A 17,095-nucleotide genomic window follows, 5' to 3' on the forward strand; every position below is an offset into this window, starting at 1 on the left:
GGATAGAAACAGGCAGAAATCGAGAGGAAAGGGGGTGATTTAGAGGGAGAGAGAGAGAGAGAGAGAGAGAGGCACTTGCATCCCTGCTTTGCCACTCATAAAGCTTCCTCCTGCAGGTGGAGACCAGGGGCTTGACTCTGCGTCCTTGTGCACTGTAACCTGTGCGCTCAGCCAGGTGCACCACCACCAGGCCCCCATTGTTCACATTTTATTTTTTTAATATTTTATTTGTTTTATTTTTGAGGCAGATGCAGAGAGAGAGGTACACACAGAGAGAAACAGCAGAGCACTGCTCAGCTCTGGCTTATGGTGGTGTTGGAGGTTGTACCTGGGACTTTGGAGCCTCAGGCGTGAGAGTCTGTTTGCTGTCTACCCGCCCCCATCGCTCACTTTTTAAATCATCACTTTCCCCTTATGAATTTGGTGAAGGGGGCTGGGAGACAGCACTGAGGTTTTGCAAAAGACTGTCCTGCCTGAGGCTCTGAGGTCTCAGGTCCTGTCCAAGCTCCATCTTCAGCCAGAGCTGAGCAGGGCTCTGGTCTTTCTGTTTCTTGTCATCACTAAAATTAAAATTAAAATGGAAGAGAGAGAGGAGGCAAAGTAAACGAAGGGAAACAACTTCTAGTGAAGGGTGGCCGGTGGTCATTAGTCATCAATACTGTTCAGGCTCCGGCCGCCCGAGCTTCACCCTTTGACCCCACTGTCCCACCCATGCCGGGAAGGTCAGTGTCCGGCCCCTGCCCCCACCTTGCCTTATCAGCAGGGACCCCGGGGACAGGGACACACACGGGGGCAGCGTGAGCGGCAGCATGTGGACGCCCGCGGCCTTCCTGCTGCTGTGGGGTGAGCGGGCTCCGGTGGGGGGTCGCCCGGGGTGGCGCTGGGCGGACCCTCACCCAGTGTCTCCTCCACAGGTGTCACCCTGGGTCCCGGGCACGCGGCTGTCGGTGAGTATGCCCGCCTGGGGGGTGGGGCTGCGGGTGCCCGGTCTGGGGGCCTGTTGGGAGGCTGGGGGCCCCTGGGGCTGCCCGGTGTGGGAGGTGGGCTGGGCTGGGGAGCTGCGGGGAGGGGGTGTCCCCACCTGGCTGGGTGGTGGTGCCTGACCTGGGGGCCTGCAGGGGTGGGGCCTATACCTGGGTGGGGGGCCCTGGTTAAAGTGGGGCTGCCTGGCCTGGGGCACGTAGTGGGAGTGTCTGGTCTGGGGGTGGACCTGAGAGGGGGCCTGCCCTGGGGGGGGCCTGGGGGGTCTGTACCTAGAGGGGTCGGGGGGACCTGTACTAGAGGAGTCTGGGGGGGCCTGTACCTGGAGAGTTACCTGCATGGGGGGGTCTGTACCTGGGGCCTGGTGGGGGTCTGTACCTGGGGCCTGCACTGGGGGGTCTGTACCTGGGGCCTGCACTGGGGGCTGTACCTGGGGGCCTGCACTGGGGGGTTGTCCCTGGGGGCCTGCACTGGAGGCTGTACCTGGGGACCTGCACTGGGGGGCTGTACCTGGGGGCCTGCACTGGGGGCTGTACCTGGGGACCTGCACTGGGGGGCTGTACCTGGGGGCCTGCACTGGGGGCTGTACCTGGGGGCCTGCACTGGGGGTCTGTACCTGGGGCCTGCACTGGGGGTCTGTACCTGGGGCCTGCACTGGGGGTCTGTACTGGGGGTCTGTACCTGGGGGCCTGCACTGGGGGTCTGTACCTGGGGCCTGGTGGGGGTCTGTACCTGGGGGCCTGGTGGGGGTCTGTACCTGGGGTCTGCACTTGGGGGCTGTACCTGGGGGCCTGCACTAGGGGCTGTACCTGGGGTCTGCACTTGGGGGCTGTACCTGGGGGCCTGCACTGGAGGCTGTACCTGGGGGCCTGCACTGGGGGTCTGTACCTGGGGGCCTGCACTGGGGGTCTGTACCTGGGGCCTGCACTGGGGGTCTGTACCTGGGGCCTGCACTGGGGGGCTGTACCTGGGGGCCTGCACTGGGGGTCTGTACCTGGGGGCCTGCACTGGGGGTCTGTACCTGGGGGCCTGCACTGGGGGGCTGTACCTGGGGCCTGCACTGGGGGTCTGTACCTGGGGGCCTGCACTGGGGGTCTGTACCTGGGGGCCTGCACTGGGGGGCTGTACCTGGGGGCCTGCACTGGGGGTCTGTACCTGGGGCCTGCACTGGGGGGCTGTACCTGGGGGCCTGCACTGGGGGTCTGTACCTGGGGGCCTGCACTGGGGGGCTGTACCTGGGGGCCTGCACTGGGGTCTGTACCTGGGGCCTGCACTGGGGGTCTGTACCTGGGGGCCTGCACTGGGGGTCTGTACCTGGGGGCCTGCACTGGGGGTCTGTACCTGGGGCCTGCACTGGGGGTCTGTAGCTGGGGGCCTGCACTGGGGGTCTGTACCTGGGGCCTGCACTGGGGGCTGTACCTGGGGCCTGGTGGGGGTCTGTACCTGGGGGCCTGCACTGGGGGTCTGTACCTGGGGGCCTGCACTGGAGGCTGTACCTGGGTGCCTGCACTGGGGGGCTGTACCTGGGGGCCTGCACTGGGGGCTGTACCTGGAGGGGTACCTGCATGGGGGGCTGTACCTGGGGGCCTGCACTGGGGGCTGTACCTGGAGAGGTACCTGCATGGGGGGCTGTACCTGGGGCCTGCACTGGGGGCTGTACCTGGGGCCTGGTGGGGGTCTGTACCGGGGGGCCTTCACTGGGGGTCTGTACCTGGGGGCCTGCACTGGAGGCTGTACCTGGGGACCTGGTGGGGGGCTGTACCTGGGTGCCTGCACTGGGGGCTGTACCTGGAGGGGTACCTGCATGGGGGGCTGTACCTGGGGCCCTGCACTGGGGGTCTGTACCTGGGGGCCTGCACTGGAGGCTGTACCTGGGGGCCTGGTGGGGGTCTGTACCTGGGGGCCTGCACTGGAGGCTGTACCTGGGGGCCTGGTGGGGGGGCTGTACCTGGGGGCCTGCACTGGGGGTCTGTACCTGGGGGCCTGCACTGGGGGTCTGTACCTGGGGGCCTGCACTGGGGGTCTGTACCTGGGGCCTGCACTGGGGGTCTGTACCTGGGGGCCTGCACTGGGGGTCTGTACCTGGGGGCCTGCACTGGGGGTCTGTACCTGGGGGCCTGCACTGGGGGTCTGTACCTGGGGCCTGCACTGGGGGGCTGTACCTGGGGGCCTGCACTGGGGGTCTGTACCTGGGGGCCTGCACTGGGGGGCTGTACCTGGGGGCCTGCACTGGGGTCTGTACCTGGGGCCTGCACTGGGGGTCTGTACCTGGGGGCCTGCACTGGGGGTCTGTACCTGGGGGCCTGCACTGGGGGTCTGTACCTGGGGCCTGCACTGGGGGTCTGTACCTGGGGGCCTGCACTGGAGGCTGTACCTGGGGACCTGGTGGGGGGCTGTACCTGGGGGCCTGCACTGGGGGCTGTACCTGGAGGGGTACCTGCATGGGGGGCTGTACCTGGGGCCCTGCACTGGGGGGCTGTACCTGGGGGCCTGCACTGGGGGCTGTACCTGGAGAGGTACCTGCATGGGGGGCTGTACCTGGGGGCCTGGTGGGGGGCTGCTCTGGGAGATCCTGGCCTGGGAGGGGCCCTGCACTTGGGGGTCCTGCGCTGGGGTACCGTGCTGAGGGGCGCCTGACCCTGCTTCCCCTCCAGTGCAGGAGACGCGGCCCATCCTGTGGGCTGAGCCCCAGTCACTGGAGGACCCGGGTGCCAACCTGACGCTGGTGTGCCAGGCCCGCCTGTGGACGGCCGACTTCCAGCTGCTGCGGGATGGCGAGGCCCTGCCCCCGGTGCACCTGGACTTCCCCGCGCAGGAGCTGCGCTTCCCACTGGGCGCTGTCAACACCACCACCAGAGGCCTGTACCGCTGCCGCTCGGGCCAGGGGGAGGGCTGGACGGGGCTGAGCGACCTGCTGGAGGTGACGGAGCCTGGTGAGGCAGGGGTCTCGGGGAAGGGGGAAGGGGGGAAGGGGGCAGGGGGAGGGCTGGACGGGGCTGAGCGACCTGCCGGAGGTGACGGAGCCCAGTGAAGCAGGGGTCTGGGGGCAGGGGACAGGGGGGCAGGGGGCAGGGGGCAGGGGGCAGGGCTGAGCGACCTGCTGGATGGAGGTGACCTGCCAGGTGAGGAGGGGGTCTGGGGGCAGGGGACAGGGGGGCAGGGGGCAGGGGGCAGGGGGCAGGGCTGAGCGACCTGCTGGATGGAGGTGATCTGCCAGGTGAGGAGGGGGTCTGGGGGCCTGGGGTCAGGGGGAGGGCTGGACGAGGCTGAGCGACCTGCTGGAGGCCACCTGCCAGGTGAGGGGTTGTGGGAAAGGGGTGAGGGCAGAGGGGCGGGCAGATGTGGGTCCCAGGGGATGCGGGGAGTGTCCCGGCGCGGGGTGGGGGTGTCGGGTCCCCTCCAGCCTGTCGCGCCCCCGCAGGCTCCCTGCCCGCGCCCCAGCTGTCCGCTGACCGCACCTGGGCCGCGCCCGGCCTGCCCGCCTCCCTGCTCTGCGGCGCGGGGCTCCGCGGCCTGAGCTTCGAGCTGCGGCGAGAGGGCGACAGCGCGGTGCTGGAGGTGGCGCGGGACCCCCGGGCGCTGGACGCCACCTTCCCGGTGCTCCGGGGCGGCAACTACAGCTGCAGCTTCCGCACGCACGCGGGGGGCGCGCCCTCACCGCCCAGCGCCCCGCTGCAGGTGCTCCAGCTGGGTGAGCGCGCCCGGGGGGGCTGCCTGGAGGTGGCGATCTCGGAGGGGTGGGGTTCTGGGGAGCTGCCCGGAGGCGGGGGTCGGGATTCCGGGTCTCCGCGGCGGGGTCCGGGCTGCGGGGTCCCGGTGTCCCCCCGAGGCGGGGTCCGGGCTGCGGGGTCCCGGTGTCTCCCCGCGGCGGGGTCCGGGCTGCGGGGTCCGGGGTCTCCCCGCGGCGGGGTCCGGGCTGCGGGGTCCGGGGTCTCCCCGCGGCGGGGTCCGGGCTGCGGGGTCCGGGGTCTCCCCGTGGCGAGTCCGGGCTGCGGGGTCCGGTGTCTCCCCGCGGCGGGGTCCGGGCTGCGGGGTCCGGGCTGCGGGGTCCGGGCTGCGGGGTCCGGGGTCTCCCCGCGGCGGGGTCCGGGCTGCGGGGTCCGGTGTCTCCCCGCGGCGGGGTCCGGGCTGCGGGGTCCGGTGTCTCCCCGCGGCGGGGTCCGGGCTGCGGGGTCCGGGGTCTCCCCGCGGCGGGGTCCGGGCTGCGGGGTCCGGGCTGCGGGGTCCGGGGTCTCCCCGTGGCGGGTCCGGGCTGCGGGGTCCGGTGTCTCCCCGCGGCGGGGTCCGGGCTGCGGGGTCCGGTGTCTCCCCGCGGCGGGGTCCGGGCTGCGGGGTCCGGGCTGCGGGGTCCGGGCTGCGGGGTCCGGGGTCTCCCCGTGGCGGTCCGGGCTGCGGGGTCCGGGGTCTCCCCGCGGCGGGGTCCGGGCTGCGGGGTCCGGGGTCTCCCCGTGGCGGTCCGGGCTGCGGGGTCCGGGGTCTCCCCGCGGCGGGGTCCGGGCTGCGGGGTCCGGGGTCTCCCCGCGGCGGGGTCCGGGCTGCGGGGTCCGGGCTGCGGGGTCCGGGGTCTCCCCGTGGCGGGTCCGCCCCGCAGCGGGTGACTCGCGTGTCCGCAGCGGCGCCGCCGGCCCCGGAGCTGCTGGTGCGGGGGGAGCGCGCGGCCGTGCTGCGCACCGGCGAGGCCGCCCACCTGGACTGCAGCCTCCCGCTCCACGGCGTGGACACCGAGCTGCGGCGCGCGGGGCAGGAGCTGCAGGTGTCCAGGAGCGGCGTCCCGGGGCGCATCACCTTCCACCTGGGGCCGGAGACGCGGAGCGGCCTTTACACCTGCCGCTACCGGCACCGAGCAGAGGGCAGCCCCTGGTCCAGCGACAGCGAGGCGGTGGAGCTGCTGCTCAGCGACGGTGGGTGGGCGCGGGGCTGCGGGGCTGCGGGGCTGCGGGTGCATCTGGGGTGGGCGCGCGTGAGTTCTGTGCGGGTTGCGGGGCTGCGGGTGCATCGGGGGTGGGCGCGGGGCTTCTGTGCGGGTTGTTGGGGGTCTGTGAAGGCTCAGAGTGCCGCTGCTGAGCGCCCTCCCCGCAGGTTCGCTGCCGGCCCCCGCGCTGTCGGTGGAGCACGTGCTCGGCGGGCTGCTGCGGCTGCGCTGCGCGGGTTCGAGGCCGGGGCTCCGCTTCGCGCTGCTGCGGGGGGCGCGTGTGCTGCGGCTGCTCAGCCCCCAGGGCGCCGAGGCCGTGTTCGAGCTGCGCGGCGTGTCGGCGGCCGACGCGGGCAACTACTCGTGCGTGTCCGCCGAGCCGCAGCCGCCCTTCGCGGGGTCGGAGCCCAGCGCCGCCTGGGAGCTGCTGTCCAGCGGTGAGGGGCCGGGCGGGGACGCGGGGCGCGGGGCGGGGTGGGCGGGGGTCCTGTGCCCGGGGGAGGGTCGGGGGGTGCGCGGGGGTCCTGTGCCGGGGAGGGTCGCGGGGTGGGCGGGGGTCCTGTGCCCGGGGAGGGTCGCGGGGTGGGCTGGTGTCCTGTGCCTGGGGGAGGGTCGGGGGTCCGCGGGGGTCCTGTGCCCGGGGAGGGTCGCGGGGTGCGCGGGGGTCCTGTGCCCGGGGGAGGATCGGGGGGTGGGCGGGGGTCCTGTGCCCGGGAGGGTCGCGGGGTGGGCGGGGGTCCTGTGCCTGGGGGAGGGTCGGGGGTCCGCGGGGGTCCTGTGCCCGGGGAGGGTCGCGGGGTGCGCGGGGGTCCTGTGCCCGGGGGAGGATCGGGGGGTGGGCGGGGGTCCTGTGCCCGGGAGGGTCGCGGGGTGGGCGGGGGTCCTGTGCCCGGGGAGGGTCGCGGGGTGGGCGGGGGTCCTGTGCCCGGGGAGGGTCGCGGGGTGGGCTGGTGTCCTGTGCCCGGGGGAGGGTCGGGGGGTCCGCGGGGGTCCTGTGCCCGGGGAGGGTCGCGGGGTGCGCGGGGGTCCTGTGCCCCGGGGAGGGTCGCGGGGTGGGCTGGTGTCCTGTGCCCGGGGGAGGATCGGGGTGTGGGCGGGGGTCCTGTGCCCGGGGAGGGTCGCGGGGTGGGCGGGGGTCCTGTGCCCCAGGGAGGGTCGCAGGGTGGGCGGGGGTCCTGTGCCCCGGGGAGGGTCGGGGGGTGGGCGGGGGTCCTTTGCCCGGGGAGGGTCGCGGGGTGGGCTGGTGTCCTGTGCCCGGGGGAGGGTCGGGGGGTGCGCGGGGGTCCTGTGCCCCGGGAGGCTGCGGGTCGCCCCAGCGCTGAGCCCCTGAGCCGCCCGCAGAGCCTCCCCCGAAACCCCGGCTGCGCGGCCTGTGGAGCGGCCCTGTGTTGCCCGGCCACGACGCGCTGCTGCTGTGCGAGGCCCCGGTGCCCCGCGTCCACCTGGAGCTGCTGCGGGCCGGGGCAGAGGACGGGGACCGGGACCACGAGCCGGACCACGACCAGCACCAGGACCCGGCCGCCCAGAGCTGGGGGCAGCACGGCTCTGCGCACCTGCGACTTACCTTCGTGGGGCCCCAACACGCGGGCAACTACACCTGCCGCTACAGAACCTGGGGGCCCGGCGCCCTCCTGTCCGCGCCCAGCGACCCGGTGCAGCTCCAGGTGGCAGGTGCGGGGCACAGGCGTGGGGCGGGCGGGCAGAGGCGGCACAGGCAGAGACGGCACAGGCAGAGGCGGCACAGGGCAGAGACGGCACAGGCAGAGACGGCACAGGCAGAGACGGCACAGGCAGAGACGGCACAGGCAGAGACAGCACAGGGCAGAGAGACGTCACAGGCAGAGACGGCACAGGCAGAGACGGCACAGGCAGAGAGACGTCACAGGCAGAGACGGCACAGGCAGAGAGACGTCACAGGCAGAGACGGCACAGGCAGAGAGACGTCACAGGCAGAGACGGCACAGGCAGAGACGGCACAGGCAGAGACGGCACAGGCAGAGACGGCACAGGGCAGAGACGGCACAGGGCAGAGAGACGGCACAGGCAGAGACGACACAGGCAGAGACGGCACAGGGCAGAGACGGCACAGGCAGAGACGGCACAGGGCAGAGACGGCACAGGCAGAGACGGCACAGGGCAGAGACGGCACAGGGCAGAGACGGCACAGGCAGAGACGGCACAGGGCAGAGACGGCACAGGCAGAGACGGCACAGGGCAGAGAGACGGCACAGGCAGAGGCGGCACAGGGCAGAGACGGCACAGGGCAGAGACGGCACAGGGCAGAGAGACGTCACAGGCAGAGACGGCACTGGCAGAGACGGCGTAGGCAGAGGCGGCACAGGGCAGAGACGGCACAGGCAGAGACGGCACAGGGCAGAGACGGCACAGGCAGAGACGGCACAGGGCAGAGACGGCACAGGCAGAGGCGGCACAGGGCAGAGATGGCACAGGCAGAGGCGGCACAGGGCAGAGACGGCACAGGCAGAGACGGCACAGGCAGAGACGGCACAGGCAGAGACGGCACAGGGCAGAGAGACGGCACAGGCAGAGATGGCACAGGCAGAGGCGGCACAGGGCAGAGACGGCACAGGCAGAGACGGCACAGGGCAGAGACTGTACAGACAGAGACTGTACAGACAGAGACGGCACCGGCCGGGCCCCGGAGGCCTGGGAGTGGGCCTTGTGGGTGGAGGCCCTGCCCCCTCCTTCCTGTGGCCTCAGCTGTCTGCTCACTTCACACTGTGCCTGCCCTCATGGTGCCTCTTCTAGGACGCTGACCCAGGAGCTGCTCCCCGGGGTGACCCACCCCACCCCGCACCCGAGGCCGGGTTTCCGCAGCTCTGGAGGAAGCTTGCATCCTGCTCCCCTCCAGGAATTAATAAATTCAAGAAGAAATCGAAAATGTGCTGTCCTTACATTTGTCTCCATTTCCATGGAAGCTTCTAAGGCGTTTTCTTTGCTTTTGTAGCATCAGGGTTTTGCTCGTGTGATTCCATGCATTCTGAGCAGGGCTTATTTATTTATTTATTTATTTGTTCCCTTTTGTTGCCCTTGTTTTATTGCTGCAGTTATTATTGATGTCATTGTTGTTGGATAGGACAGAGAGAAATGGAGAGAGGAGGGGAAGACAGAGAGGGGGAGAGAAAGACAGACACCTGCAGACCTGCTTCAACGCCTGTGAAGCGACTCCCCTGCAGGTGGGAAGCCGGGGGCTCGAACCAGGGTCTTTATGCTGGTCCTTGCGCTTTGTGCCATGTGTGCTTAACCCGCTGCGCTACCGCCCGACTCCCTGAGCTGGGCTTTTTTATTAATTAAAAAATTTTAAATTTATTTTTAAGAGAGCGAGAGAGGGAGACAGACCAGAGCCCTGTTCAGCTCTGGCTCTAGGATGTCAGAGCCTCAGGCAGGCAGGAGTCTCTTGCAGAACCATGATGCTGTCTCCACAGCCCAGCTTTTTCATTCTTACTATTTCCAGGAGGGAGGGAGAAAGAGAGATCCCACACCATTGCCCCCCCCCTCCATGGAGCTTCCCTGAGTTCTGTGGCGTCCCCATGTGGTGCTGGGGTTCCCACCCAGAAAGTGGCAGGGAGCTATCTTACCCCTAGGTGGTGGTGGTCTTAATTATGCAGTGCTGGCGAATAAACCCATGCCCTTGCACAAGGACAACACCACTGAGCTGTCTCTGGCCCCAGTTTTACTTTGTACTAAGAGGAAGCTCGAGTGCACATGTCACAATGCTCAAGGACCCGGGTTCAAGGCCCCGTCCCCATCTGCAGGGGGAAAGCTTCACAGGTGGTGAAGCAGGCCTGCAAGTGTCTCTGTCTCTCCCCTATCTCATCTCTTCCTTTCAATTTCTTTGTCTCATTTAAAAACATACTTTCGGGAGTCGGGCGGTAGTGCAGTGGGTTAAGCGCAGGCGGCGCAAAGCGCAAGGACCGGCATAAGGATTTCAGTTCGAGCCCCCGGCTCCCCACCTGCAGGGGAGTCGCTTCACAGGCGGTGAAGCAGGTCTGCAGGTGTCTGTCTTTCTCTCCCCTTCTCTGTCTTCCCCTCCTCTCTCCATTTCTCTCTGTCCTAACAATGACATCAATAATAACAACAATAATAGCTACAACAATAATAAAAGAACAAGGGCAACAAAAGGGAAAATAAATACATAAATTAAAAAAATAAAATAAACAATTCTGGGGGGAAAAACAGAAAGGGGAGAGGAAGCTTGAGGAACCAAGTTGAATGCACATGTTACAGTGCTCAAGGACCGGGGTTCAAGCCTCCACTCCCCACCTGCAGGGTAAAAGCTACATAGACAGTGAAGCAGGGCTGTGGGTGTCTCTCTCCCTTTCTCTCACCCCCCTTCCCTCACGATTTCTTTCCATCTCTATCCAATAAATCAATAATATCTTTTTTTAAATGGGCATAGAATTTTGGGAGACATTCAAAGAATATATAGGCGGTCACTAAGTGCATGAAACACGATTAGTACTAGCTACCAGAGACATGTGAGCCCAGCCGCCATGAGACACCTGCCACTTTATGGCTGCCGGGACAGGTCACACTAAGGACAGTTAGCTGGGGCTGGTGTGCCGCTCCCGCAGACAGCACATTTTCCATGCTCACGGACCTGGGTCCCAGCGCCTGGCTCCCACCTGCAAGGGGGAACCTTCACAAGCAGGACTGCGTCTTTCCCATTCCCATTCTCTCTGTTGCTACTTCTCCCTGTGCTATCAGGGAAAAAGGGGGAAATGGCCACCAGGACCAGTGGGTTTGTTATGCAGGCACTGACCTCTGAGATAATTCTGGTGGAGGAAACAAAACTGGCGAGAGGCAGAGAATAGGATCCTCATAATGGTACCGCTAACAAAGTGCAGTTGCTGGGAAGACTGGGGGCTTCCTCAAGGCTAAATCCACTACAGTAGGACCTAGCAGTTCTTTTTTAAAAAATATTTTTTGACACTGATTTCATTTTAATGAGAGAAATACAGACAGAATGATATAAGACCAGAGCACTGGTGCTGGGGATTGAACATGGGGCTTTGGAGCCTCAGACATAAAAGTCTCTGCAGAACCATTATTTTATTTTTTTTAAATTTATTTCTTCCCTTTTGTTGCCTTTATTGTTACTGATGTTGTTGTTGGATAGGACAGAGAGAAATGGAGAGAGGAGGGGAAGACAGAGAGGGGGAAAGACAGACACCTGCAGACCTGCTTCATGGCCTGTAAAGCGACTCCTCTGCAGGTGGGGAGCTGGGGCTCGAACCCGGATCCTTATGCCGGTCCTTGCGCTTTGTGCCACGTGCGCTTAACCCGCTGCGCTACTGCCCGACTCTGCAGAACCATTATTTTATCTCCCCAGCCCAGCACTTAGCATTTTAAAAAAAGATTTTATTTATTCATGAAGATAGGGGAGAGAGAGAGAGAGAGAGAGAGGGAGCCAGACATCACTCTGGTCCACATGCTACCGGGATTCAACTCTGGACTTCATACTTGAGAATCCAGCGCTTTGTCCACTGCACCACCTCCCAGAGTGCATTTTTTTTTATTTATTGATACAGATGGTCAGAAATTGAGAGTGGGGCGATAGAGACAGAGAGACACCTGCAATCCTGCTTTACCACTTGCAAAGCTTTCCCTGCAGATGGGGACCCGGGGCTCAAACCCAGGCCCTTGTGCGCTCATGTAGCATGTGTGGTCAAGGCCTCGTTTTCCCTTTTTCTTTTTTATGCCTACAAGGTTTTGCCTGCACTACGAATCCACTGCTCCACTGGCTCCTTGGAGGCTATTTTTCCCTGTTTGTTGTTTATTCTTTCTATATGTAAATTTAAAAAATTTTTTTAACCAAGCACTGTTCAGCTCTGGCTTCTGGTGGCGCAGGAGATTGAACCTGGGACTCTGGAGCCTCAGGAATGTTTGCATAACCATTATGCTGCCTACCCTCTGCCCAGGCCTGGCTTTTCTATTCCTGGGTATAAGGAACACCGCCTGGAGCCACAGCCCCGCCCCCATATGAAGGGCCACACCCACGCTCAGAGGCCACGCCCACCATATTCAAACCACGCCCCTCCCGTCCGCATGGCCCCGCCCCTGCTGGTCTCCCTCATTCACTGACAGCCTCAGACGCTCTGCAGTCTGTTATGCGGGGACTTCAACTCCCACAGTGCCCTGCGCGTAGCCTGTCTGGAAGCGGCTGGACAGCAGGCGAAACGCCTTCTGGGAGATGGAGTCCAAGCCATGGCACTTGCAGGACTGTGGGTCTGGGCCAGATGCTCACTGATGGCTCTTTTCTTTACCCCCCACCCCCGGGATTTCTCTCTTTGTTTATGATTCAGCGGGCGAGCGGGGACCGGCGCACCCCCCTGGGCCAAGCAACGCCTGGGACTGAACTCAGACTGCTTCACCACTTGCAAAGCTTCCTCCCTGCAGGTGGGACTAGGGGCTCGAACCCCGGGCCTTGCGCAGTTACATGTGTGCTCAGCCAGGTGCGCCACCACCCGGGCCCTAGTTTTTATTTTCTCTTTACCTCCAGGGTTATCAGTGGGACTGGGCGCCGGCACTAGGAACCCACTGCTCCTGGAGGCCATTGTTTCCATTTTATTGGACAGGACAGAGAGATGGAGAGAGAAGGGGAAGGGGGGGAAGAGAAAGACAGACACCTGCAGACCTGCTTCACCGCCTGTGAAGCGACTCCCCTGCGGGTGGGGAGCCCGGGGCTCGAACCAGGGTCCTTACGCTTCGTACTATGTGCACTGAACCTAGTGTGCTACTGCCCAGCCCGTGGTAGTTATTATATTTAAAATTTAAAAAAATATATTTTTCCTTTCTGTTGCCGTTTATTGTTGTAGTTATTATTGTTATTGTTGATGTCTTCGTTGTTGGATAGGACAGAGAGAAATGGAGAGAGGAGGGGAAGACAGAGAGGGGGAGAGAAAGACAGACACCTGCAGACCTGCTTCAACGCCTGTGAAGCGACTCCCCTGCAGGTGGGGAGCCGGGGGCTCGAACCGGGAGCCTTACGCTGGTCCCTGCGCTTTGCGCCACCTGTGCTTAACCCACTGCGATACCACCCGACAACCTGCTATTCTTGTTTTTAAAAGATTTACTAATGAGAAAGAGAGGAGAGGAAGAAGCAGACATCACTCTGGTACATGGGCTGCTGGGGATCGAACTCTGGACCTTATGTTTGAGAGTCCAGTGCTTTATCCACTGCCCCACCTCCTGGACCACAAGGTAGTTATTCTTTAAAAAGATGTTTAATATTTTTATTAGCGAACAGAGACAAAATTGAGAAAGGGGGTGAGGCAGATACCTGCAGCCCTGCTCCTCAGCTGCTGAAGCACCCCACAGCAGTGGGGGGCTCCAGTTCGAGTCCCGTTCTGCCTGCACTGACCTGGCTCCAGCTTGAACCCCGTCCTGCCTGCACTGATCTGGCTCCAGCTTGAACCCCGTCCTGCCTGCACTGAACTGGCTCCAGCTTGAACCCCATCCTGCCTGCACTGATCTGGCTCCAGCTTGAATCCCGTCCTGCCTGCACTGATCTGGCTCCAGCTTGAACCCCGTCCTGCCTGCACTGAACTGGCTCCAGCTTGAACCCCGTCCTGCCTGCACTGATCTGGCTCCAGCTTGAACCCCGTCCTGCCTGCACTGATCTGGCTCCAGCTTGAACCCCGTCCTGCCTGCACTGAACTGACTCCAGCTTGAACCCCGTCCTGCCAGCACTAATCTGGCTCCAGCTTGAACCCCGTCCTGCCAGCACTGAACTGGCTCCAGCTTGAACCCCGTCCTGCCTGCACTGAACTGACTCCAGCTTGAACCCCGTCCTGCCAGCACTAATCTGGCTCCAGCTTGAATCCCGTCCTGCCAGCACTGAACTGACTCCAGCTTGAACCCATCCTGCACTGATCTGGCTCCAGCTTGAACCCCGTCCTGCCAGCACTGAACTGACTCCAGCTTGAACCCGTCCTGCACTGAACTGACTCCAGCTTGAACCCCGTCCTGCCTGCACTAATCTGGCTCCAGCTTGAACCCCGTCCTGCCTGCACTGGACTGACTCCAGCTTGAACCCCGTCCTGCCTGCACTGATCTGGCTCCAGCTTGAACCCCGTCCTGCCTGCACTGATCTGGCTCCAGCTTGAACCCCGTCCTGCCTGCACTGATCTGGCTCCAGCTTGAGCCCCGTCCTGCCTGCACTGGACTGACTCCAGCTTGAACCCCGTCCTGCCTGCACTGATCTGGCTCCAGCTTGAGCCCCGTCCTGCCTGCAGTGACCTGGCTCCATCTTGAACCCCATCCTGACTGTGCTGAACAGGTGCCCCGTCCGGCCCCGCCCCTGCAGGGAGAGCTTCCATGCTCAGTGTCCATGCTGCAGGAGGGCCAGGTCCAGAGCACCAGCAGAAATTCTCTGTGCAAGTCCTGTGTTCCTCCAGTGACCCCAGTCTCCCCAGCATGCAGGGAGCTGGGCTGCTGGCCTCTGCCCACCCCATGGCCGTGGCCCACCAGGCCAAGCGCCTACGACCAGCTGGGCACATGCCCAGGATTCAAGCCCCACAGGAGAAGGTTCAGGAATGGGGGCGCAGGTCTGAGGTGTCTCTCTTCTCTCCCTCTCTAGCCCCCACTACTCTCTGTTTCTCTGTCCTATACAGTAAAATTTTTAAAAAAGGGCAACAATGGCCAGCGGTGGGAGATTCATGGCGCTGCACTGAGCCCCAAGATGTAAAGCGTTAGAGGCAGTAACTCTAAAATAGTTATAAGCATAGTTGCTTTTTGAGTTTTAAGAATAGTTTAAATATAGTTGCTTTTTGCCCTCCTGCCCAGCGAGGTGGAAAACTCCTTGCCCTTTTCCCCTCAACAGAACCTAAAAGGCCATCAATTATTTTGACAGACCCTGCAGCGAACAGGCCTCCTCATGACCTCTGCAACAGAATACTGTTACCAGACAGTTAAAACTGATGGCCTGATAAATGATGGCCTGATAGATGGCAAACAGATGGCCGGGTGGTCCCAACAAAGAATGTGGTGACCCCCACTTTGGCCAGGACCTATTGGTCTGGTGTGATGTTTAGAACTAGCCCATGCTTTGCTCTGAATGGATCAGGCTTTTGCTAAGTTTGAAATGATTGGATCTAGGCTGATAAGGTGATGTGTTCCCCCCTCCCTGAGTGTAGTCTGAATTCCTATAAATTGTGTGGTTTGAGCTTTGTTCAGGGTCGAGCTGATAGACTGCTGTCTGTTGCCACTCTGTTGCCCGGATTGCAATTCGTGAATAAACATCTTTTGCTTCCTTGCAGTGGATGGTGGTTTGATTTCGCTCTTTAACATAAAGTGGAAAAAGTGTCTGGGCAGTGAAGCCAGGCGGGCATGTTTCAGGCGGCCCCCGGTGGATGGAATGCAGCACCTCATGTCCCTGTCACGAGTGGCCTCAGCTGGGCTATCAGACAGACAGACAGACTGACAGGACAGGGGGCCAGGGCACCACCCACAGCACAACAGGGCACAGCACACCCAACCCCCAAACTAGAGGAAGGAGGGGAGGTAGAGGATGGAGGGGGAAGGAGTGGGGAGGGGGAGAGGATGCAGGGGAAAGGGGAGAGGATGCAGGGGAAAGGGGGAAGGGGAGAGGATGCAGGGGAAAGGGGGAAGGGGAGAGGATGCAGGGGAAAGGGGGAAGGGGAGAGGATGCAGGGGAGAGGATGCAGGGGAGAGGGGGAAGGGGAGAGGGGGAAGGGGAGAGGATGCAGGGGAGAGGGGGAAGGGGAGAGGATGCAGGGGAGAGGGGGAAGGGGAGAGGATGCAGGGGAAAGGGGGAAGGGGAGAGGATGCAGGGGAGAGGGGGAAGGGGAGAGGATGCAGGGGAAAGGGGGAAGGGGAGAGGATGCAGGGGAGAGGGGGGAGAGGATGCAGGGGAGAGGGGGAAAGGGAGAGGATGCAGGGGAAAGGGGGAAGGGGAGAGGATGCAGGGGAGAGGATGCAGGGGAAAGGGGGAAGGGGAGAGGATGCAGGGGAGAGGGGGAAGGGGAGAGGATGCAGGGGAAAGGGGGAAGGGGAGAGGATGCAGGGAAAAGGGGGGAGAGGAAGGAGGGGAGGGCGGGAAGCGGGGAGGCAGGCAGAGCTCGACCCAGCCACAGGCAGCTCACAGCCCCACAACACCCCGTGCAGGCCCGGGGCTCCCGTCTGGCCTCACAGGAGCAGCAGGCCTCCAGGCGAGCCCTCGCGGCCTGACACGGGGACTCAGGCAGCTGCGGGACACCGCAAGGTTTGGCCTCTACAGGCAGCCGGCAGGAGTCTCCGTGTGGAGCCCCCGAGAACCAGGAGACCAACGGCAGATGCGGCTTGAGATGCGGCTCTAGACGGTGAACACACTGGCCCCATCCGACTGTGGGTCAGAGATGGCAGGCGCGGGCCGTGCTCCGCCGCCAGACCTCCCCCCCCACCCCCCCCCCCGCTTCAGCATCTGCCCATCAGGGTGCCCAGTGCCCACTTCCCAGGCTCCACAGTTCCGCACTCTGCGGTGATCGCCTGGCCAGTCCCCACGGCAGACACCGGAGCTGTTTCCGTATTTTTCCTTTTGAAACTGACGCCAGTGAGTGAAAGTTATAACGTACAGCACTGCGCCAAAGGGCTGAGGTGGGGCCTTCAGGTGGTGCGGGATGGCGGAGGCCCTGGGCTGGGCGTGAAGAGTGTTTGTGGAGGGGCTGGGTGGTGGTGCACCTGGTTGAATGCACAAGTCACAATGCTCAAGGACCTGGGTTCAAGCCCCTCGTCCCCACCTGCAAGGGGAAAGTTTTGTGAGTGAAGCAGGTCTGCAGGTGTCTGTCTCTCTTCCTCTCTCTCCCACTACCCACTCAATGTCTGGCTCTCTCTATTCAATAAATAAATAAAGGTAATAAAAAAATTTTTTAGGGATCCGGCAGTAGCACAGCGGGTTAAGCGCAGTAGGCACAAAGCACAAGGACCAGTGTAAGGATCCCGGTTCGAGCCCCCAGCTCCCCACCTGCAGGGGAGTCGCTTCACAGGCGGTGAAGCAGGTCTGCAGGTGTCTGTCTTTCTCTCCCCCTCTCTGTCTTCCCCTCCTCTCTCCATTTCTCTGTCCTAGCCAACAACAATGACATCAATAACAACAATAATAACTACAAGCAATAAAACATGGGCAACAAAAGGGAATAAATATTAAAAAAAAACATTTTAAAGTGTTTTGCAGAAAACTGAGAA

General features: G+C 63.3%; 3 protein-coding genes across 3 annotated transcripts in view; 2 read left to right on the forward strand and 1 right to left on the reverse strand.

The window, feature by feature from the left end:
* Positions 1-11,781, forward strand: part of LOC132533058 (zinc finger protein 883-like) — a 57,748-nt gene extending 45,967 nt beyond the window's left edge. The window contains exon 4 of the transcript XR_009544949.1: positions 11,765-11,781. The gene's annotated coding sequence lies outside the window, so the exon portion shown is untranslated. The remainder of the gene's footprint in view (positions 1-11,764) is intronic.
* Positions 756-8,795, forward strand: A1BG (alpha-1-B glycoprotein). The gene is made up of 8 exons (XM_060172646.1): positions 756-843; positions 915-947; positions 3,636-3,914; positions 4,403-4,672; positions 5,595-5,882; positions 6,061-6,330; positions 7,235-7,564; positions 8,663-8,795. Exons 1-8 carry the CDS (start codon positions 810-812, stop codon positions 8,668-8,670), a joined length of 1,512 nt encoding a protein of 503 aa, XP_060028629.1. The 5' UTR covers positions 756-809; the 3' UTR covers positions 8,671-8,795.
* A 1,235-nt stretch (positions 11,782-13,016) lies between the features above and the next one.
* On the reverse strand, positions 13,017-15,026 carry LOC132533071 (uncharacterized). The gene is made up of 2 exons (XM_060172672.1): positions 14,087-15,026; positions 13,017-14,044 (listed from the first exon to the last, which is right to left on the reverse strand). The coding sequence occupies exons 1-2, from the start codon at positions 14,175-14,177 to the stop codon at positions 13,212-13,214; spliced, it is 924 nt and encodes a 307-aa protein (XP_060028655.1). The 5' UTR covers positions 14,178-15,026; the 3' UTR covers positions 13,017-13,211.
* Positions 15,027-17,095: the final 2,069 nt, after the last annotated feature.

This window comes from Erinaceus europaeus, chromosome 2, assembly GCF_950295315.1.
Source record: "Erinaceus europaeus chromosome 2, mEriEur2.1, whole genome shotgun sequence".
Classification (NCBI taxonomy): Eukaryota; Metazoa; Chordata; class Mammalia; order Eulipotyphla; family Erinaceidae; genus Erinaceus; species Erinaceus europaeus.